This window comes from Amblyomma mixtum, chromosome 3, assembly GCF_055824585.1.
Source record: "Amblyomma mixtum isolate Tamu chromosome 3, ASM5582458v1, whole genome shotgun sequence".
Taxonomy (NCBI): Eukaryota; Metazoa; Arthropoda; class Arachnida; order Ixodida; family Ixodidae; genus Amblyomma; species Amblyomma mixtum.
This window is the reverse complement of record NC_143014.1, coordinates 12876470-12899132: the sequence shown is the minus strand read 5'-3', so window position 1 is coordinate 12899132 and position 22663 is coordinate 12876470. Positions and strand designations below refer to the sequence as shown.

The window sequence follows — 22663 nt, the reverse complement described above, 5'->3', positions numbered from 1 at the left end:
GGCCCCCTAACCTGGAGGTCCACATGGCCTGTTTTGTGGGTTGTGGCGCAGGGAAAGCTGCTGCCACCTGGGGCACGGGTGGCCCTGCTCCAGGTTCGCTGTGTGCCCAATGCAGGTGCCGAAAACCACTGTGATGCTGTGCTCTGCTGCACCACGGCGGAGTAGCTTGGATTTTGCAACGAAAGTCGTTTCCACGCTTCCCTGCAAAATATGTCTTCCGACTTTTAAACTTTTAGTGTTATGTTTTTTCCTTTTTCCAGGCTGGACATAACTGAGTAAGCTGACCGCAAAGCTTACAAAAAGGTGTGATTCAAATTGACAGTTCTCAGCAGGATGGTTTTGGGAAGCACATACGGAGCAGCTTTGCTGGCCCCGGCAGCTCTGCGAGCCATGGCCATACCTTTGGCATTTGTAGCATCAACGTCGATTGGGTATGTATGGTCTGAGTTTGAGCTTTGTGTAGCCTACCTCCACAGAATCTGGCACGTTGTGACTCGGGTATCACAGCCGGACCAGTGATAAGATAAGGATAATCGGAGACTAGGTATGAGGAAGGCAAGGAAAACTTAATACAACTATTTACATTATGCACACGTACAGCAACTGAGAGTGCTTCTCCGTCGAAGAGTCTCGGTGAGAGGAAGCTACTTAATGTGAGGGACCCTTTGCCCATCCTGTGTGCAGTTTTATAGGGGTTTTCTTCCCTAAAATCCCTAGATGGAGACCGTGCTTGCTGAAGAAGGCGGGTCAAGTTCACTGTGGCAGATCAACACGCACTCTCCCCAGGGAACACGCCCCCATCACGTGTTGAGCTAAAGAGGAGGGTGCCATCTTCGTCGTGCATACACAGGAATCTACATGAGTGACATTCCTACGGTGCGCGGCTGGTCGCACGTGTTTCTCACCAATGCACGGGCAAGGCTACGTGGAAAGGTACGTGGAAAGGTACGCGGTGTAAGCTTCCCCTTTGGAGACGAAGGCCGTTGTCAAAACATGATGACTGGACCCTGCAGCGCTTCCTGGTACTCCTTGGTAGCCTGTAGGAGAATCCGCTGCAGTCGCGCAGGGCTGAGTCTTCCAGCGCCCCGTCGAAGTGGCCATCAAGTGCAATAGAGTTTCCATTCAGCCGCGGTGCCAGCCACCCACTACGGAGCCCAACGAGGGAATGAGACAGGAACTTGCAAGCAAGTCCTGCCCCTGAGGATACACATGCACGTGTTTTCTGTGAAACAAAGCAGCTGTGAGTTCCGTTCTGTCCTGTTGTCCTCCAGTGTGGGATGTGTAGTTGCTTTGGTGCCTTTAAATATTTACAATGAACAGCTACCAACCCACCCACTAAGAAGCTCTCTTGAGATGCAAGGAGAACCACGTTCCTCTGATCTTACCTTTAGGACCATAGAATCTAGCCCAAGAACCTCAGAAATTGCTTGTACTTGCCTCTTAATATTCCTAATAAAGTCATAGTCATTAAAACTCAATATGCTACAAGACTTATTCATATGCAATGCAGTGCACTGGAAATTAACTTTTTTTTCAGAGCAGAAAATACATAAAAAAGTAACTGCACTATGATCTAGTGTAAAATAAAAACATTCGGAGATGAACGCCGGGGAATGCCAAGTTGTACTGGTTGGTTGGTTTGGTTTGGTTTATGGGGTTTAACGTCCCAAAGCGACTCAGGCTATGAGAGACGCCGTAGTGAATCCTCCGGAAATTTCGACCACCTGATGTTCTTTAACGTGCACTGACATTGCACAGTATACGGGCCTCTAGAATTTATCCTTCATAGAAATTCAACCACGCGACCGGGATCGAACCCGTGTCTTTCAGGTCTGCAGCCGAGCACCATAACCACTGAGGCATCGCGGCGGCGTGCCAAGTTGTACTGTATGCGCAGCCTAACGCAGCATCAAACAGGAACAGAACCTCAATTGTGGATATCGTCGCTCATAGTTTCCCACTCTGCGCGTAGCTTGAAGTAACCAACGCGGATAGAAGGCTGCATTCCGGGTGCTCCGTGATGCAGCCCTCCGACTAAGACACGATGACGCGGTCCACCTCACGGCAGCACACACACTCGAGCTCCTCGAAGTTCAACAGAACTTGGCAACTGCACCTCAAACCGCAAAGTTATGGTGCAAAAAGAAAAAAAGCTGACTGGGTACGCTTATCTGCAGTAGCAATGCGAATTTCACTCGTGAGCCTAGCGTTCAGCTGGTACATGAATAAGAGGATTTATTATCGCAGCTCCTCGTGACAGCAGGCAACATAGCTGCTGCCGGCTTTTAAACGTTGCTTTCGTGCACCTTGCAGTCATATGCTTCGGAGATGGAAGAGGAAAACGCCTGTGGCTAGCTAATGTTGCACGAGCCTTGATATTAGCAAACACGCCGCTCAGCATGTTCGCTTAGTGAATGTACCAAGACTCTGCAGGCAGCCCTACGATCTACGAGAACTATTATTACAGAATTCACATATGTCCACACCTACCATCATCAGTCGTGACGGTGATGACTGCTCCCGCACTTGCTGCCGACTAATGCCAGCTCCTCGGTGCTTGGACATATCCGGCCACTACAGCCCTCGAAAGCATCGCACGCTCTATAGGGCTGAAGTCACTGAAGCGCAGGCCGGAGTTCTTTGCAAGAACTTTGTTGTCTGGTTCGGAAGTGGGATCCATCGTAATGGTGGCAAGGTGCAGTGTGAACGAAGCAACGGTGGCGACGGTCAATTTAAGATCAAGTTTAAGATCCTTTAATTCCGCCAAGATTGTGCTCAGTGTTGGTTTATCGTCACTTTCAGGGCCAGGATTCTTTTCTACATCGCCACAAAGTAGAAGTAAAAAACACAGATCAACAATCACCAAGAATGCTTATGCACATCCAAGGGCACGGCACATAACAAGGCCATAAGAACTTGCAAGAAAGCTGCAGAATGGATTGGGAAAACTGACCTGCACAACAAGGCATGCAAAATGTGACATGTTCCGAGAGCGCTGCCATGCCCTCTGAGCTGGTAGGGGTCACTTGTTGCTTTTATAGGGGAATCCAATGACACCACCGACTTGTAGCTCCAATGACCTGAGTTGAAGCCGAGATAACTGTCTAAAGACCTTCCCTGACATCTGATGATTGATGGTTTCGCAGCGCCTGCTCCGTGGAAGTCGGATTTGAACAAATTGGCAGCGGCTGGGAAAGGAAGAGCCCCTGCACAACGAGCCATGCAAAATGTGACATGTTCCGAAGGGTGCTGCCATGCCCTCTCACACACGGCAGCTAGTTTACACTCGCAGCAGCCAGCACTGAAGATAATAGCGCTGTCGCTCGGCTGCAAGCGCACTCCGGCTGCCGGCGCGGCTGCTCAGCTACTTTTGGCAAAGACGGTACAAGAACAGGCACTTTCAACATCTTGACGAATCGCTCAATAGCTAACTTAGTAAAAGAAATATAAACCAAGACGTGAATGTCTATGCACTCCCTAGTAATAAAAAAAACTAAACCACCAAGATTATATGTGCGCATTCTCAACTACACTCCAAACAGCTACATCCAGCTGGGTCACGTAAGGCACAAAAAAAAAAAAAAAAACCTGTAATATAAGTGCTGATACGAAGATTTAAAACGCTACAAAACTTAAAGAAACCTGTTTCAAAAGCTGGAATGACAACAAACGAGGTACCAGCAGTTATATTGCAGTGTTTTTTATTGTGCCTCACATGACCCAAGCGTGAACTACAGTGAACTAATCAACTTGAATGATATCAGTTATAACGATCAAATTCTTTAGATTTACCAATTCTCCCATTGCCCTATATAAAAATAAACCATATATAATGATGAAATTATCGGCGACATAAAGGCTACAACAATAGAATTCTGGCCACCGGGAAAGTTTACACACGAAATGTCTGAAAGTTTAATAAAAATTGTCAAGTGAATTACGTGAGAACACTGACAGACCGGCGTGGCAAAATCTTTGAGGGGGTTCTGCACAAGGCCTTGGCATCCAAGCGCTACCATCATGGCAAGCGCTGAAGTGAAGAGACAAGTGCTTGCTTGGCTGCCGCCATACAGTGCTTTCTCTTATGAACAGTTTCGCTCGTTTATATCCCTCGAGGCTTATGTGTACACTTCATGACATCACAGAACGCACTGAAGGCTACACACGTATTATCGTCGCCGGCGTGTACATGCATGAGCGCGATCAGCGGTTTGTTTTGCAGTCTGCGGCTGCCCTCGATTACTTCCCGTTATTTCTTTCACACCGACAGAGCAAATTTCGACCAAACACGGCATGTTGCAATGAGACGCAGATGCACACAATGCAGCGGAGAGCCCCACTGAAATAGTGGGAGGCTGAGGCAGCCTGCACTTGCACCTTGCCACCATGACCATTGATCTGTTGACTTTCAGTTGTCGGTCCGGCCACATTTCCTGTCTTTTGAAGTGGCACCTCTGGTTGGCCAGAGAGCTCCATTGCAAAGACACCATAGAAAAGACGTCTAGGCAGTTCGATTTTCACAGGCGCTTTGAATGTGGAAGGATTTTGAGACTTTCATTTGCAGCTTTCTCAGCAACGCAGCACCTTTCGCATAGAAAAAACTTCTGTAGTGTCCCCGAGAAAAACCTATCTATCTTTCTTAGTTTGATATTTGCCTTAAATGTCCCTAAGCGCTGTAGTGAAATAAAATAATGTATCAGCATTTCTATTCCAGTCTTTTTCGTGCCTCACATAACCTAAAGTCAACTACACACTACAGCCCGTTACTAGATCCTTTCAGTTCTCAAACTCACTCCGGGGTGGCTGTTGAGGTGCGGCCCATTTTCGTTTCTGCTCATCAGATGGCGTGGCGGCCACGGTTAGCCCGGTGCACTGGAGCGGAGCGCTGGCGGTTTGCAGGTTAAATAGCAATCTTTGACTTGAAATTGTGACATGCACTGCGGCTCAGATTTTTACAGCTCATTAGTGTTCGTTGGATGTTGGGGATGGGCTATAACTGAGCGGAATGGGCACGATAAAGCACCAGCAGCGAAGCTGCCCCCCAAAGGTATTCTCCACTACCCCTGTGGCTGAAAAAGAAAAATAAGCTAAGCAAAGACACTTTCCTTCTGTCAGTGGCGTCAAAAGCATTTATTGTGAGGCACAAGGGATGCCCACACTCCACTCAACACAATAGACCAGCTTTCTTGCTGGTGATGGAGACTTTCTCGCGGGTTTGAAGATGGCAGTTTACATCCCTTGCATAGAAATGCATTCGCGTGACAATAAAAAAATACAACACTTGGCACGTGAGAGCGGACATGTGCCGATCACAGCCCATCCGCGATAGATTGCACTCATCCAGCTCGTCCAAGACCTTTCAAAACAAATCCCCACAGAGACCTGCCTCATCAAGGCACAGTGAAATTGACTCATTTATAAGCCCGACAAAATGCAGCATCTTGAAGCTGGGATGCCTTCTTTGAAGCTCCGATATACTGTGAGGTATGCGTCGGAACTGATGACTGGAGCTGCTGAGCTAATATCCTGCATGCACAACTCGCACTTGGAGTGCTTGTTTACTTTATGTACAACATGCCTTCGAAGTAGCTGCGCTCATCACTCATTTGGGCAGGAGTCAGCCTGTTTGAGCGATGAGCCTCTCCAGCCCACTGACAAGCACAGCATTTGGTTCGGCCTGGACAGGCTGGGGTGTGACTACTCATCTCCTCCAAATGAGGCCACAATGCCACTGAAAGAGAAATGACAAGCATTAGAGAAAAAGCTCACGTCAATTGCGATTGAAAGTGAAGGAAGGTCATCCTGTTACCTCCAAGGGGTACTGGTTAAGCTTGGCAGTCAAGGTACAAAATGCTCCCTTGTTGAACAGATTATTGATAACACCTAGGGTCGACAACAATGTGACACGTAGAGAGACTGTTGTGAGTTGTGAGGCAAACAGCTTGGTGCCCTTTTCAACTGCATTTTGCTCAGCCACGTTCAAGACCTCCAAGAAGTGCTTTATAGTGTGAAAAAAATTGTGTGAATATTTAATGAAGCAATGAAGCGCCGCATGTACTAGCAACCCTAGGCTCTAGAAAGAGCAGCTTGCCTGCATCTCTTTGGAATGGTGCCTGATTCCCATGGATGGAAGCTTGATGTTGAGCGCATCAAAAACATCGTTCAGCATTCTTGTGAATGTCTCAGTGCCTTCCGAGTCTTCCAAGTCAGCAACTTTTGCTTCCCTGTATACACGTATTCCAATTGATGTTCCACGGCTAAAGAACTGTAGAAAAAAAAAACATAGCATTTTTTTCAAGTCTATGGACAGAAAAGGAAAACAGTATGCTTTTACAAAAACAATATCTACCTGTGTTGCGAGTCTCATGCTCATTTTACGCATGTTATCAGGGACAACATGTGCTTCAGTCAGTTTTGGCACAACCCGCACATGTTTGTTTTTCTCTACTTCATAGAGCGTCACATAATGCCGGAAATTGATGCGAAGGTCGCCTGCCTGAAAGTAGCAAAATGAAACTGTTAAAGACTGCACTGCAAATTTGTACATGCTTTTTTCTTTACCATTCCATAGGTGTGCTTCTTCAGATGATTTCTTATACATTTGATGATGTGCGGAACATCACATATGAGATAGATGTTTTGGGATGGTTCCCATGGGTGTTCAATAAAGTGATGAGGTGCATCCATTTTGCCCGAGACTCCAAACTGGCTCCATATAGATCTACTGTTGCCAGCCCCATCACTGATCAAAGCCAGCACTGACGCATTGTTCTTGTGCAGTTCCAGGACAGCGCTCATTACAAGTTCAGCAAGTACTTTTCCGGGAGCTGCTCCTTTTGTTGCAAAGCATGCGACTGGCTGCACCCAGTCTTCAAAGAGTGGCATAAACGTCAGTACCAATGAGTGGTCAGCAAGTTGATTTGCGTCTGGTGCTGCAACTTCGCCATAATCGACAAATCCATCAATTTTGTATGAGGCCTTATTGAAGGAGATGCCCTGCTTCAACTCCACCTCATCGAGGAGCAATACTTTGGCCAGAGAAGTGGCCTTTGATGCTGCTTAGCGCAACTTGGTTGAAGCCATACTTGCATGGGATGCCCTTTATTATTTGTCGAGACTTTGATGGCAGTGGTAGCAGCTGCATGTCAGCAATTAATGTGTAGGCCTTCGGGCTTGAAATGTGCCGTATGTCATGTGCAGACATGTCATAAGCCACTCGTAGACACTGCGAGGCACAAGTCGACCATTTGCACAAACCTTCAAATCGATGTGTCAGAGACGTTTCCACACAGGGAATATTGGTCCTTATGCCCAGCTACAATACAGCCACTGCTTCAATAAAGTCAAGAGACCAACCTAGAACCTTTTGACGGTCTTTGGCCAAGCGAGATAACATGAGAAACGAAGATTTGGTACTCTCCAGCTGCGCGCTGTTATCTGCTGAGAAGCTGGCATCATCGTTTATTACGATGAATGCCGCAGTCACACGCTCACCTTGTTTTTTTCCGACGCTTGCATATTGCAGGTGAGAGTCTATGAGCAGGCGCTCTGCGTTTCCTTGCCGGTTTTGACGGGTACTTCGGACAGTTTGGGAATAGGCGGGGCACGGCGTCGCCACACGGAATCGTCACCACATCCCCACAAATGCTGTGCTCGAAGACCTTCAAGATGTCATCATCGTGGAAATGAAGATCACAAACGGAACACGATCTCGAAACCTTGGAGGTGTTCAGCATCACAAGGCGGCCTGAAAAAATGCCTCTTTTCTCCCGCAGATCGCACAGAATCATAACCGTAACAAACACGGTAACATAGTTCATGCCAGCAAGACAAAACACTGCTCGAAATCAGCTAGCACGAGTGCAAACGTTAGCACACGGGCACACTGCCACTTGCTTCCCAAAACGCGCTGTGGCGCGGCGTCTCGTGTCTCTCCGGGAAAACTCCGTCGCGCGCGCCCCCAAGTGGAGCGCAACAGAGAAGCGTCAGGCGGCACACCACAGTTTGAGAACTGGAAAGAATATAGTAACGTTGCTACAGCCATCGTTCAGTTGATGAAACCGAAACAACAAAGAAATCCAATTATAAATCATTTAGCGGTCAGAGGCAAATACCCCATGGTGATCCAGGAATCCTAATGTCTAATGCATCACCTAAAAGAAGGAAACATGCAACAAAAATTAGGTGTCTATAGTCCTTCCTATAAGTTATCAAGAGACAGAAGAGAACAAACGTGGATAATTGATGATACCCTGGTTGAAATGAGCATGGAATGCCAGGGCAACTCCATCCAATTAGTAAAAAATGGCTCTACTGGCTGCGTTGACATTTGCCCAGCAGCAAAAGCCAAGCTTGTATAGTCAAGTATTTAAGAGAGTTACCTCGTGACAGTCTTAATGAAAAGAACTGCTTACCATCATTTTGGACTGAATGGCGGGATCCGCGCAAAACACTGCCGTCAACGAACACATTTTACTTGTGCCTGTATTTCCAGCTTAAAAAGCTCCATTTTCGTGTGCAATCAGAACACGGCACCCTATCAACACAGGCCAACTTGTCCTCAGTTTCCCTTTAGGGGTAACGGAGTGGATTCTAAGAAAAGGCAAGCGTAGCAGGGGGGCAGCAAAAAGACAGCTAAGGCTTTCTAAACGCTGCGGGGACAAGGTGGCTACACAGGACAGGGCTAACTGAATAATGCAAGAAAGACTACAAAAGCGAAGGAAAACCGCTCCTGTGTTCTTCCCTACACACATGGTCATCCCCTGCTAGACAAAGCACATTCGCTATGGCCATTTCATGCAATAAGTAAAACCTCGATAATTCCAACTCGGTTAATTCAAAATCCCGGATAATTTGAAGGTTTTCTGCAGTTTCGTATTTTCCAACATAAATCTGGCCGGATAATTCGGACAGGCAGCCTGCACCACTGCCCGATCCATGCTTCGCCGCAAACCAAGCGATGATTTATAGGCGAAGTGCCCCAGCCAGAGCCCTCTCAGCACAAAAATCGGTCCACAGTGCGCCCCGAAACGCACGCCTGCAGAGGAGAAAACGTGCTTCACTGCAACGCGGCAGGTATACGCGTTTTTGTCACGTGACCTCGCCCCCACTCCATCCCACGGCATGCTTCACCCTTTCTTCGCACTGCGTCAGCGGCAGCACGTGTTCCGTGCCATGACCACTCTTCCCCCATGCCTCAAACGCTGCAGGTATGTGCTAGGCAGGTCTCTCTCCCCTGTGCCATTTCTCTGTGTTATGCGAAGCGGTTAGGGGACGGCTGCTGTGCAGTTTTTTTTTTTTTTCGGGCTGTGCAGAAGTGCTAGCTGTGACCGTACTAGCGAATGAAATGCCGGAGTACAAGACTTTAACACTGCAGCAGAAGTTCTGCTTGATTCAAGAAGCAGGCAAGAACGCTTGTTCAAAGACTGAGTTGGCTAACAGGCACGGCGTGCCCCTCTCTACGTTGTCCACAATGCTGAGCAGCCTATGGCAAGACATTCTTCGAAGCGGTCATGAGTGCGGAATCTGCTCTGCTTCGCTGGCTGCAGAAAGCAAGCGCAGCCCACCTTCCCGAGAAGGCCAACCACCTGACTCTGCAACTTGGGCAGCACAAAGAATTCAAGTGTAGCAACGGATAGTTTCGCCGCTTTAAAGAACGTAATCATTTGACATTTCTGACCGTCTGTGGTGAGAGCGGCAACTTTAGTGCTGCTGCTTAGTGAATACGGCACAGACGATGTTTAGAACCTTGAAGAGGCTGTACATTTTTAATTATGCTGCCAACAAAAACATTCGCAGTGAAGAACACTGCAATCAAGGGTAGAAAACAGGCCAAGGACAGGATTACTGTGCTGTTCGGCGCGAACATGTGTGGTATACACAAGCTGCCGCTACTGGTTATTGGGAAGACAGGGAAGCCTCGCTGCTTAAAAAATGCGCAGCTGCCGCCAAAGAATGAACTCGTCTGCAGGCACAATAAGAAAGCCTATGTGACAGGTGCAATATTTGAGGAGTACGTGCGGCAACTTGAACGCAAGCTCGCGGCCACAGGCAGGAATGTCCTATTTGTCGTCAACAACTGCTCGGCACATCGCCACATCCCACATCTCCAGGCCATCAGGATGGTATTTCAACCTCCGAACACTACTTCGATCTCGCAGCCGACAGACCAAGGTGTCATTCACCACATGAGGAAGATATATCGGCACCACCTACTCAAGCGCATGCTCCTTTGCCACGACAATGGCAGGGAGTACTCCATCAACCTCCTCGGAGCCATATGCCTCTGTCCGCTTGGAAACAAGTGGAGTCCATATTGATCACGCAGGGTTTTGAACCCGCTGGCTTTTCTAGTGAAAGCACTGTTGATGCCGATGCAGACTACCCATGTAAGCTTCACAAAGAAGGAGCAGAGTATTGCGACTGCATCAATGCACTCTGCGCAGAGGAGGGTGAGTTCAACATAGTCGGTTTCACCAAGTATCTGAACTTTGAGAGTGATGAGCGGACAGGCTACTCGGACTTGGAGAGTAAGGTTACTGCTGTTGCGAACATGCCCGATGGCAGCGACGATAGCGACGACGACATCGACAAGCCTCCCCAAGCCCCTGCTCTCGGTGAAGTTATCGGATCGCTAAATGTTATCCGCAGTTTTGTTGAGTGCCATGATAGAAGTTATGAAATGTATCACCTAGCTGACCAACTCGAGAACATGACCTTTGGAGCCACAAACTACCAGACGTGGCAAACCAGCATCTCTAATTTAAGTAATTCTGCAACAAATTTTTTTGCCTGAATCGTAAACCCGCTTAATTTGAAGATTTCTCGCGGTTCCAATGACTTCGAATTAACAAGGTTTTACGTATGTAGACGGCTGTGAGGCAGCCCGTGCATATTTCAGAGGCCAGTGTTGCATCTCAGCATTTTCGAGCATATTTTTCACGAGGCTGAGAAAAACCTACATTCTTGCTTTCACTTCTGCATTGTATAAGTTCTTTGCTGTTCCCGGATATGAAGGTATACAAGAGCTAAGTTCTAGGTACCGAGCAGTATTAACCCGGTTTGTCAGTGCTAAAACTGGACTCGTGTAAACCTGTCAATTCGCCAAAGAGGTCCTGTGTCTCTGATATCAGTGTTAAACCAGACTCCTACAAACCGTATCAGCGGCAAATAGGTCACATACACCTGCCTGCTCTGAACAGGACCTGTATAAAACCAGACTCTTCCTGTAAAATTCTGTTTGATGACATATAGGAAGCCCCAAAGGTGGAGTAGATATGAAATAAGGAAGTAAGAGCTCATCAGCATCCACCCCAGTGCAGTCATACAGTTCCCAAGGAAAGCTGTACAGCTTTCACAGACTGAAAAATCCGGGGCACAGACGAATTTCAAAACACAAGGCCATGAAACGACAGGGACTAACATAACATACAATAGGGCCAGTCCTCTGTGCAAGATATCAATTTCGACAAAACAAACAACCTGCTGGAAGAGCTCGGTTTCATCCAATCTTGAGAGTTATAATCATAAACTATCAAGTTTTGTCAGCTGGCCTTTTAAAAATGACATTCAGAGCACTTTATGAGCATAATATATCCGGGGCACCATGTTGTTCACATCATAACAATTTGCCAATATCCACTGACAACACAGCGAGCTATGGAAAGAAAAATGATAGGTGTAACGTTAAGAGATCGGAAGAGGGCGGAGTGGGTGAGGGAACAAACGCGGGTTAATCACATCCTAGTTGAAATCAAGAGGAAGAAGCGGGCTTGGGCATGGCATGTAATGCGAAGGCAAGATAACCGCTGGTCCTTAAGGGTAACGGAATGGATTCCAAGAGAAGGCAAATGTAGCAGGGGACGGCAGAAAGTTAGGTGGGCGGATGAGATTAAGAAATTTGCGGGAATATGGTGGCCGCGGCTGGCACAGGACAGGGTTAATTAGAGAGACATGGGAGAGGCCTTTGCCCTGTAGTGGGCGTAGTCAGGCTGATGATGATGATGATGATGTCCAGCTAATGCTAGTGAGTCAATGCAGCACTTTAAAAGAAATGCTCAAGAAAGAAAACACATGAAAAACAACTTGCTTTACTGAATGTGATGCTCATCTCTGAATAACAAAATCTCGCTTTTAAGGGTCAGGTGAATAGCGGGACACTGCCCAAGCGAGCACTGCTTGTACAAACTTGGCTCATTTCACACCAACTCTGAGCTCCAACCCTTTTATTCCTTCTTAAAAGCCCAACTTAATTTATGTATTAGGAAGAGGCCACGCAAGATTAACGCTCATGCAGAAGCAGTAGTTACCATGCTTAAAGTCTTGGCCTTGCTGAAAACTGTGTCATGAGCAACTCAAAGGAATGCAAAAACGCGTTGCATAACATACTGCATGCACAGGCAACAACGCTGAGCCATCAACGCTGCCTTCCTGCACATCAAGGTGTTTATTACATCAAGACACGACTGCGCTGAAATGCACTAGTTAGCAGAGAGTGCTGAAAGCTATCAGGGTTATTCTTATAGTAACGTTCACAGGGCTAGAAGCAGTAGCTGCTTTCTAGCACCAGCGTGCCAGCCGTAGCAGTCAGAGCTGTGACCCCCAACCCACGGTGCAGTAAGTTGCCACCACGGTGGGTTCGGGCCAGAGGGGACAAACATGAGTAGTCTACTCGGATGAGCGTTTATTGCTCCCGAGCAATACAAGCAGAAGCCAAACGAACAACCACCGTAACGAGAGAGCATTCCACTCGCGATCGAGGGTGAAAAGCACAACAGGGGAGAACACATGCAAAATGGTGGGATGAGGGATGTTCCGCTCACTTCACGAGGCTCCTCGCTCACATAGTAAAACACGTTGCAGGGCTAGTTGGTTATGCACACAGCCCGCAGCAGTCAAGTTACACGCTGTGGGTGATATGGGGACGGCAACGGTCTCCGTGCCAGATCTCTGATCCGTGCATGTGCGCGGCTCCCGCCAGAAGACAAGCGAGCCTCGGGAGAAACGCGCCTTTTCCCAGGCTGTGGAGAGGAGGTCTCTCCGTTCTAAGAGGGGAAAGAGGGAAAGTCTCCGCGGCAATGCGCAAAAGGAAGTGAGTGCAGTGCGAATGCCCTCGCTTGCAAACCTCCCAAATGGTGCGCGCATAACATCCCATGATAATCATGCACCGCTGTTACTATGGGGCAGGAGATTATTTATTTCAATACCCTAAAGGCCCAATGCGGGCATTACATAGGGGGGGATTCATGAAAGAAAACAACAGATATAAAACACAGAATACAAACGGCTGAAAACAGAAGTAAACAAGTTAAGAAGGCAGGTACAAGTTAATAAGAGGAACAAAAAAATGAGGTATTTGAAAAAAAATTCACATGTAGCAAACCGCGCAAAAAAAAAGGAAACAAGAAAAATCCCGGCTTCGAAAGTTGCTAAACACAGCATCTAACATTTTGCGGAACGTTACGGCCAGCACACACACACACACTAGAGCAACCAAGAAAAAACAAAACAAAAAAACAAAAAAAGAACGCACATCAACATATGTTAGAATTTTCTAAATAGGACCAAAGAGCTGTTTGAAATGAGGATGTTTCAGCGATAGTCGCAATGCTAGAAGGAAGCGAATTCCACTCTTCTATAGACAAGACCAATGGTGAGTATTTGTATCGTTCTGTCCGAGCGAAAATAGGTTTAATCTTCTGCATGTGATCTACACGAGCCGATGTGTGCGGTGCCGGGAGAAGATGAGAGCTTGAAAATGGTGTGTTGCTGTGGTAGATAGTATGGAAAAAGGATAAACGGCTGAATTTTCTGCGCATGACCAGAGGCGAGAGATGGAGCGATAGTTTCAGTGCTGTTACACTTTGATACCGAGAGTAACGGGAAAGGATGAAACGAGCAGCTTTGTTTTGAATAGATTCCAACATGTTGATGAGATAGACGTGATGAGGGTTCCAGATCACCGACGCGTATTCTATCGCAGGCCTGATCAGCATGTTGAATGCGTGTAGTTTTGTGTCCTGGTTGGCTTGGTGCAGTCGGCGTTTAAGAAGACCAAGTTTTTTTAAGGCTTTGTTAGTGATTTGTTCAATATGAGTGCTCCAGGATAAATTAGAGTTAAAATTTACTCCGAGGTATTTTACCGACGCTGCAGTTTCAATGGTAGTATTATTAACTGAGTAGGCATTAGGGCTCATGTTGGCAACGGAATTAAACTTGAGGTGTTTAGTTTTATCGGCGTTAATTACCATTTGCCACCTGCCGCACCAATTAGTTAGCTCATCAAGATCAGTCTGGAGAGCAACGATGTCGCGAGGGCTAGATATTACTCGGTAAATTACACAGTCATCTGCAAATAATCGTATTGTTGATGTTATGTTCGACGCGATGTCATTAATATATATTAAGAAAAGCAGTGGACCCAGCACCGAACCCTGAGGTACTCCTGAAGCAACACCTGTACGTCTTGATAAGAAGCTCCCTAATTTAACTGACTGAAAGCGGTTTGTTAGAAATGCCTTAATCCACTGCGTAGTATGTTGATCCAGCTGCAAGTTGCGTATTTTTATCATCAGACGGTTATGAGGCACACGATCGAAGGCTTTAGAGAAATCAATAAAGATGGAGTCAATGTATAGGGAAGAATCGATTGCTTGATGAAGGTCCGTTGTTAGCTCAAATAACTGTGTCTGGCACGATAAATGTTTGCGGAAGCCATGCTGGTTGTTTTGAAGCAAGTTGTTCTGGTTAAGATGAGTTAAATGTGCATACCATAGGTTAAATGCATAGGTTAAATGTGCATACCCACAAAACAAGTTGAAGATTACTACCAATACAAATAAAAACATTATGGCTCATTTTCAGTTGGTTTATGTTTGGTTTATGGGGGTTTAACGTCCCGAAGCGACTCTGGCTATGAGAGACACCGTAGAGAAGGGCTCCGGAAATTTCGACCACCTGGGGTTCTTTAACGTGCACTGACATCGCACAGTACACGAGCCTCTAAAATTTCACCTCCATCAAACCGCCGCGGTCGGATCGAACCCACGTCTTTCGGGTCAGCAGCCGAGCTCCATAACCACTCAGCCACTGCGGCGGCTCAAAGCTCATTTTCAATTAAGAAAAAAATAGTGCCCAAGTCACAGGGAAAGCATTTATTTATGCTTTCCATGCACTGTCAGTTACTTCTACACCAAAAACTACTTTCTTTTATGAATAGTTTACAAAACCTAACCCTGGCAGTTCACTCTGACGTGTTCACTGGCTGCAGTAAGTAAAGAACAGAAAACAACCTTAACAAAGCACGGCAGCAATGTTCATGACTAATGCTTCATGCAAACTTAGAAAAACTGCTCATCTCTGGAGACAAGGTATGTTGTCATTTGCACTAGCAGAGCCATAATGCACAGAAGAAAACTGTGCATTTTCACCTCTTTCAGCCACTGGCAAAATTTTTCCCTCAGTTTCACCAAGACGCTGGAAAGTAGTCTCAATCATCTGGTATTTGTTCAATCAGTCTCTCAAACTGTTCTAATGACATGCCCTAGTAGGAATGCTAACAATTCTTATTTCGTTAATAATTGTGATATACTAAGATAAGCGACAGGCACAGTTTTAACAGTGCTACTAATACTGCTGTCACACGGGCACTTCTGATCGGCGAGTCCTATCCTGACTAAATTTCCACGTGCACTCAACAAGCAACACTGCTTGCCGTTCTCACTCCATCCTGACCATCGAGTTAGCCTGCTGAAAACCAGGCTGTGCTGTCATGGTGGCAAACAAAAATCAAACAAATGCAAAAAAAGTGATGAAAAGTCCTGTAACACAGCTGCACCAGGTAACACCGTACTACAGCTAGCCCATGCACACGGATGCTGCGTTCGCTCAATGCTGCCCAGGCAGGCGAGTGGTGTTGAAGAATAACCAGCGGAGGTTAACAGAAAGTCATGCTACTTGCTACGCTTAGATGAACTGCTCAGAAGAGAAATGCAGCAGAGAAATAAAAGTTGCAGGATGCCACCGACAGCTGAAAGCCCAGCTCATAGGTGGCATTTACATTTACATTACATTTTCATTTCCTAAGCACGAGGGTAGCAGCCCTCAAAAAAACAATGCAGGAACCGGCTTGAGGTTGAGCAGGATCAGATTCGATTGGGATCAAATTGTCCAAGTAACAATGCCAGATCTCCACCAATTTAAGCAAAAATGTGATGACCGAGCCATTTGCCACAACTGTCGTGCCATCACGTTCACTATTCCATTCATCCATCCATCCCATTCACCACCATTCCGTTAACCCTTTCATGATCCAGCTAGCACCGAGTGTGCACTCATACCTTTTGGGTATAAATGTTTTCGTACACTCATTGAAATTCTAGATATCGAGAGAAAATAAGACTTATTCTAGGTTAAAGCTACAATTTAAGGTAAATAATAACAGGGCAATGTATTTCACAATACAGAATGGGTATGCTTGTTACAGTGCCTCCCATCCTACTCGGCGTGCAAGCTTTCACATGTGTGTTGTGCTGTGTTGGGTTTTATGGCACATAGGCAGCTAAGGCCATCATGCGCCAAGCACAAGGTATGCAAAATGTTTTCTGCGGGATTTAATAAAAATGAGGAATATGATCAGTGGTGTAAAGGGCCTAAAAAGTTTTAACCACCTAGTAATAACGGAGAAGACGAGATCTAGCAATGGCTAATGGTAAAAGCTTTAAAAAGGTCAGGTAGCCTCAGCGGCCATCCTTGGCTTGCCAAGGATGTCGAGGATCCCAACCGATAAAATAAAAACCTCAGCCTTCTTCACATGAATGAGAAAGTGGCTGAGGTGTATCATGCAATAGAGTGAGCCAGTGGTTAAATAATTAGTTTTTCCAGTACGCCTGCTTCTTTTAAAAAGCTAAATATAGAAGGAATGTTAACAATGGCATTATCGTCTAAGAGCAGTGCTGGATGAAAAGGAATGCATTCTCTATAAAATTGACTAAAGTACTTTTTTCTCAGTTTTTCAAGTTTAACACAAGAGATTAAAATATGGTTAACCGTAAGTTCATCTCCGCATTCTTCGCAAACAGGTTTGTCTTTTTTTGCAAGGAGAAAGTTGTGTGTAAGGTGCGTGTGGCCTATTCGGAGATGGCATAAGATGACTTCTTTAAAACGTTCCTGGTGGACACACGACTTAAATTCACCTAAAACTAGTTTTATCAAGTGCAGTTTATTTTTTACTTCACTGTTCCAAGCCGACTGCCACTTTTTCCTTAGTTTTCTTTCTATTGATTTCATGCAGTCATTACAGGGTATACTTACTTTTTTAATTTCCTTTCCACGAGCCTTAGCAGCACACAAATCTGCTCTCTCGTTGCCTGTTATTCCAACATGACTAGGTACCCAGCAGAGTTTTATGTTTTGTCCTCGAGCTGTGGCTGTTACTATGTCGTGTATGATGCCACCAAGTATAGGAGTGATAGCGTTTCCAGAGTGGAGAGCTGTAATTACACTTAAGGAGTCTGTATAAATAATACTGTTTGGGAGGTTCTCGTTAACTATTTTTTCTATGGCCATACAGATTGCGTAACTTTCTGCAGAGAAGATGGATGTGCACTGTGGAAGTCATTGTTTTCTCCGAATTCCCTCGTACCACTGCGCTTCCTACGTAACCATCTGTTTTTGATCCATCCGTGTAGAAATCCGTAAAACTATTGTATTTTTCTTCCAGTGCAAGGAATTCTTGTATTATATGTTGTTGTGGAGTTTGTTTTTTATGGAAGTGTGTAAGAGTGAGGTCACAGATTGCAGGAAAATTGTACCATGGAGGCAGTGGATTTCGTCTTGGTGCAATGGCAGGTAATGTGTCTAGAACGCCGATGTTTTGGCACATCTCTTCAAAACGCAGGAGGAGTGGTCTTATAGCTAGCGGCTTGTTGTTATACAGTATTCTTGATGGGCATTTTGTGACTATGGGGTAACATAGGTGTTTGGGCATCGAACGGATTTTTAAAATGTACGAGCATGTGAGCATGGTTCTTCGGTCTGTAAGTGATGGTTCGTTGGTTTCTGCATAAATACTGTTTATGGGTGACGTCCTGTATGCACCGGTGGAAAGACGCAAACCTAAGTTGTGTACTGGATCTAGTCGTTTAAGGTATGATGGTCTCGCTGACCCATACACTATACATCCATAATCAAGGATAGAGCGTACTATAGAGCGGTAAATTTTTAAAAGGCATGTCCTGTCGGCATCCCAATGTTTTCGTGACAATACTTTGAGTATGTTAAGGGATCGAGAGGCTTTCTTTTTCAGTGCATTTATATGAGGCAAGAAAGTTAGTTTTTTGTCAAAGGTTACGCCTAGGAATTTTTGTTCATATTTTACGGGTAGGTGTGTATTGTTCAGGTGTATGAGTGGGTCGGCTTGTAGGCCTCGTTTGAGAGAGAACATTAAGGCCACTGTTTTTTGAGGAGAGAACTGGAATCCGTTTCTGTCTGCCCACGCCGCTAATTTATTTATTGCCAATTGTACTTGTCTCTCGCATGTTGATACGTTTGTTGACGTGCAGGCTATTTGAAGATCGTCAACATAAACTGAGTACATTATTGATTTTGGGATTATTTTTGCTAACGAATTCATTTTTACAACAAAGAGAGTTGTACTCAAAACACACCCCTGTGGTACCCCATTCTCCTGGACAAAGTTCTTTGACAGTGTTGCACCTAGGCGTACATGAAAGGAACGGTTGGATAGAAAATCACTTAGGCAGTTCAGCATTCTTCCGCGGATGCCTAGTTCTGCAAGGTCGCAGAGTATCCCGAACCTCCAAGTTGTATCATATGCCTTTTCGAGATCGAAGAAGACCGCAAGACAGTGCTGTTTATGTATGAAAGCTTCTCGGACAGTATTTTCTAGGCGAACTAAATGGTCTGTTGTTGAGCATGCCTTTCTATAACCGCACTGATGAATGTCGAGGAGTTCACGAGAGTCAAGCACAAAGGTTAACCGGATATTCAGGATACTTTCAAAAGACTTGGTAAGGCAACTGGTAAGAGCTATTGGTCTATAACTAGAGGGGTATGTAGGCTGTTTTCCCGGTTTCAGGAGCGGTACTATTATGGCTTTCTTCCAAGCTTCTGGAATTTTTCCTAGCGTCCAAATTTTGTTAAAAAATTTCAGAAGGGCTTCAACAGAAGGTTGGGAAAGATGTGCCAGCATTTGGTAATGTATTTCATCAGGGCCGGGAGCAGTCTGCTTGCCAGCAGATAAAACTGTTTATTTCTTTGACTGTAATTAAGCTATTGAATGGTTCATTTGCGCAACCGCTTGTTGGAAGTCAGTTTTTTTCAGCTGTGTTTTTATATTTTAAAAATGATTCGGTGTAGTGTGCAGAACTAGAAACTGTTGAGAAATATTCGCCTAGGATGTTTGCTTGCTCCTGTAAACTTGTTTGCTTATCTGGGGCTGTAAGGAAAGGAACCGTGAAAGGAGAAAAATTGCCATTTAATTTATGTACTTGCTCCCACAATTTCTTCGATGTAATTGAACTGTTTATGGATGTTATATAGTTTTTCCAGGACGCTTTCTCAGCATTTCGACGGATACGCCGTGCATTTGCTCTTGCCTTTTTAAAATTAATAAGGTTCTCGTGCGTTGAGTATCTGCGAAACACTCCCCAGGCTTTATTCTGCTTTTTTTTGGCATCTCTACACTCTTTGTTATACCACTCTTTGTGGCGCGGTCGAACCACTCCTGACGACTGAGGGATAGCAAGACGTGCCGCCGCAATTATAGAAGATGTAAACGCTTCGTTAAGTTCATCAATACTGAGATTAGTATCTGTAAATAGTTGGTCAAGAGAGGCCCTTTCTTGAAACAGCTCCCAGTTAGCTGCGTGTAGCTTCCAACGATGTGGTTTAGTTGGGATGATTGATGGTGGTGATGATAAGTTAATTACCACGGGAAGGTGACCACTTCCGAAGGGGTTATTCAGGACATCCCATTTAAAATCGATAAAAACAGACGGTGAACTAAAAGAAAGGTCTATGCAGCTCATTTTTCCAGATCTTGGAGAGCAGTATGTGGGTTTTCCTGTATTGAGAAGGCAGATATTGTTGGACAGAATAAAATCTTCTAGAATATGACCTCTAGTATCTGTTTCTTCACTTCCCCAAAAACCAGAATGGGCATTAAAATCTCCAACAACAAGGTATGGCTCTGGTAACTGTTTAAAAAGTGCTTCGAGATCGTGTATTGTGACTGTTAGGTGTGGTTCGAGGTATATAGAACATATTGTTATTGTTTTGAAATGTACAATAGTGACTGCAACAGCTTCAAATCTAGTTTTAAGTTTGGCTTCGTGAGTCGCAACACCACTCTGTACAATAATAGCGACACCTCCCGAGAGCCGACTTGAGTGCTCTCTATCACAGCGGAAGACTTTATATTTTTTCAGGATATTCTTATGTTGAGGTCCTAAGTTTGTTTCTTGTAAGCAGAGAGCTACAGGAGAGAATGAGTTTAAGAGGTCCTTTACATCGCTGTAATTATTCAATAGACCTCGGCAGTTCCAATGAATTAGGAATGCCATTTTTTCTACTTTGGGGGAAAAAAGGACAAAGACCTAGGCTCCCGGTTTACTGGGGCCTGTGATATGAGTTTTTGGTTTTTTGGCACGCTCAAGTGAGCTGTGCCGCCCCTGCATTGTGGATGTGCTGGGGGATGTGTCCATTGCCTCACGGGAGGCGCTGGAGTGCCGCGAAGAAGCCGTGGCTATGCGAGATGCAGACCTCCCCCGACTGGGGGAAGTCTTTGGGGCTGCCGACTCGCGGGCGGGCAAGCCCTTTTCAAGAAATGGCAGGGCAGCTTTCGCTGCGTCTGCCGGGGGCGCAGATGGCCCTGCCGCAGGCTCACTGCGCGTGGCCTGGGCAGGTGCCAAAGGCCGGTGTGGTGCCCCGCCCCGTCGCACCACATTGGCGAATGTTGATTTTGCATTGAAGGAGAATGTGCCTATGGTATGTGAAAGCCGTTGACGTGCTTCTCTGAACGAAATGTTTTCCTTTGTTTTGAGAGTGATTACTTCTTTTTCGGTTTTCCATGTTGGGCAAGACCTTGAGTAAGCGGCGTGATTTCCTTCACAGTTGGCGCAGTACGGTGCTGCTTCGCAGTTCTCTGAGATGTGTTCATGTGAGGCGCATTTCGCGCATGTTTTGCGGCCACGGCAGCTCTGTGAGCCATGACCGTATCGCTGGCAGTTGTAACACCGTCGCGGGTTTGGGATGTAGTGGCGGACGTTTATTTTCAGATAGCCAACCTCTATTGATTCTGGGAGTGTGCTTGAGTTGAAAGTGAGGACTAGGTGCTTGGTTGGTATTTCCTTGTTGTCTTTCCTGATTTTTATGCGGTAGACATTGATGACATTTTGGTCCTTGAGACCTTCCAGCATTTCTTGTTCAGTTAGTTTGAGGAAGTCGGCTTCAGAGATTACACCTCGGACTGTGTTTAGGGATCTATGCGCAGTTATTGACACTGGGGTTTCCCCAATTGACGTTATGGTGGATAGTTTTGAATGTTGGGTACTGTCTTTAAGCTCTAGCAGAAGGCCACCACTAGGCATTTTCTTCAGCTTGTATCCCATGCCCAAGGCATCGGTCAGGCTTTTTTCAACCAAGAATGGGGATATTGTTCTGGCAGTTATTTCTGTCTCTTCACAGTGCACAACATGGAAGTTCGGGAAAATTTCTTTGGATTTCTGGAGGAACTGGGTTGTCACATCGGTCCGCACTCTCTTTGGAGGGCGATCATTTTGTTGGGAGGGGGGAGCCATAAGATACGTGTATTGTTCAGCCACGGTGCCAGCCACCCACCATGGAGCCCAACAAGGGGTCGCGACAGGAACTTGCCCGCAAGTCCTGCCCACGCCAGCTGTACACCTTAACTATAACCTAATATGACTCAACTCAGGGTAGTTGGTCACACACGGTTAACCCTCGCCGTCATGAAAAAGAGGGAAAAAAACCAAGAACGGAGGAGGATACAGGAAAGTTGTAAGAAAGAAGACAGGAAAGTGAAAGATAGAGGGGAGGATAGGAAAAGGCGACTGCCGATTTCCCCCGGTCGAGTCAGGCCGGAGGTGCCGTCTACAGGAAGCTGGGGGAAAAATGGTGTGTTGCCTCCGCCGAGGGGCCTTAAAGGTCCAAACGCTCGGCATCAGCTCAACCACCAGGATCCCCTTTTCCCCGGACACGGCGATGCCACGCACGGCTAAGCGCGGATGCTCGGGTCCGTGGTGACACATTGTTCACCATCATCCCCCTGCGGGGATGTCCCTGCGGATGCTCGGGTTAACCCCGTGGTGTCGCCACTCACCAACGTCTGCATGCTGCAGACGCCTCCCTGCGGGGAAAGCTTCCACATGTGGCTCAGCTTCTAATCTATCTCGCGTCTAAAAAAATCACCTAGTTATTTTCTGTTATCATGACAAGCTGCAATAAATGTAACATGCCATCCATGACCTCGAAAGACTGTTTCCCTTTCTATTTTACCCCTCAGGGCCCATGAGGGTATCCTGAATAAACATATGACCAAGCGATTCCAAAGGACCATATGTGCAACGACAGGCACCTGCTGACAACCACGGGTGAAACCCAGAGCAGAGAAGAAGCCCCACTC

The 22663-nt window shown here is 46.1% G+C and overlaps 2 protein-coding genes across 8 annotated transcripts in view; both read right to left on the bottom strand.

Annotated features, from left to right (window-relative positions):
- LOC149349245 (cyclin-dependent kinase 14-like) overlaps positions 1–22663 on the bottom strand; it is a 185685-nt gene that overhangs the window by 136853 nt on the left and 26169 nt on the right. The window lies entirely within an intron of this gene.
- On the bottom strand, positions 7669–22655 carry LOC149349246 (uncharacterized). The gene has a single exon (XM_089578191.1). It carries the CDS (start codon positions 21816–21818, stop codon positions 20616–20618), a length of 1203 nt encoding a protein of 400 aa, XP_089434317.1. The 5' UTR covers positions 21819–22655; the 3' UTR covers positions 7669–20615.

What these genes read in the sequence shown, in the direction of transcription:
- LOC149349246 (XM_089578191.1), bottom strand. Translation starts at nt 21,818, where the DNA reads ATGGCTCCCCCCTCCCAACAAAATGATCGCCCTCCAAAGAGAGTGCGG.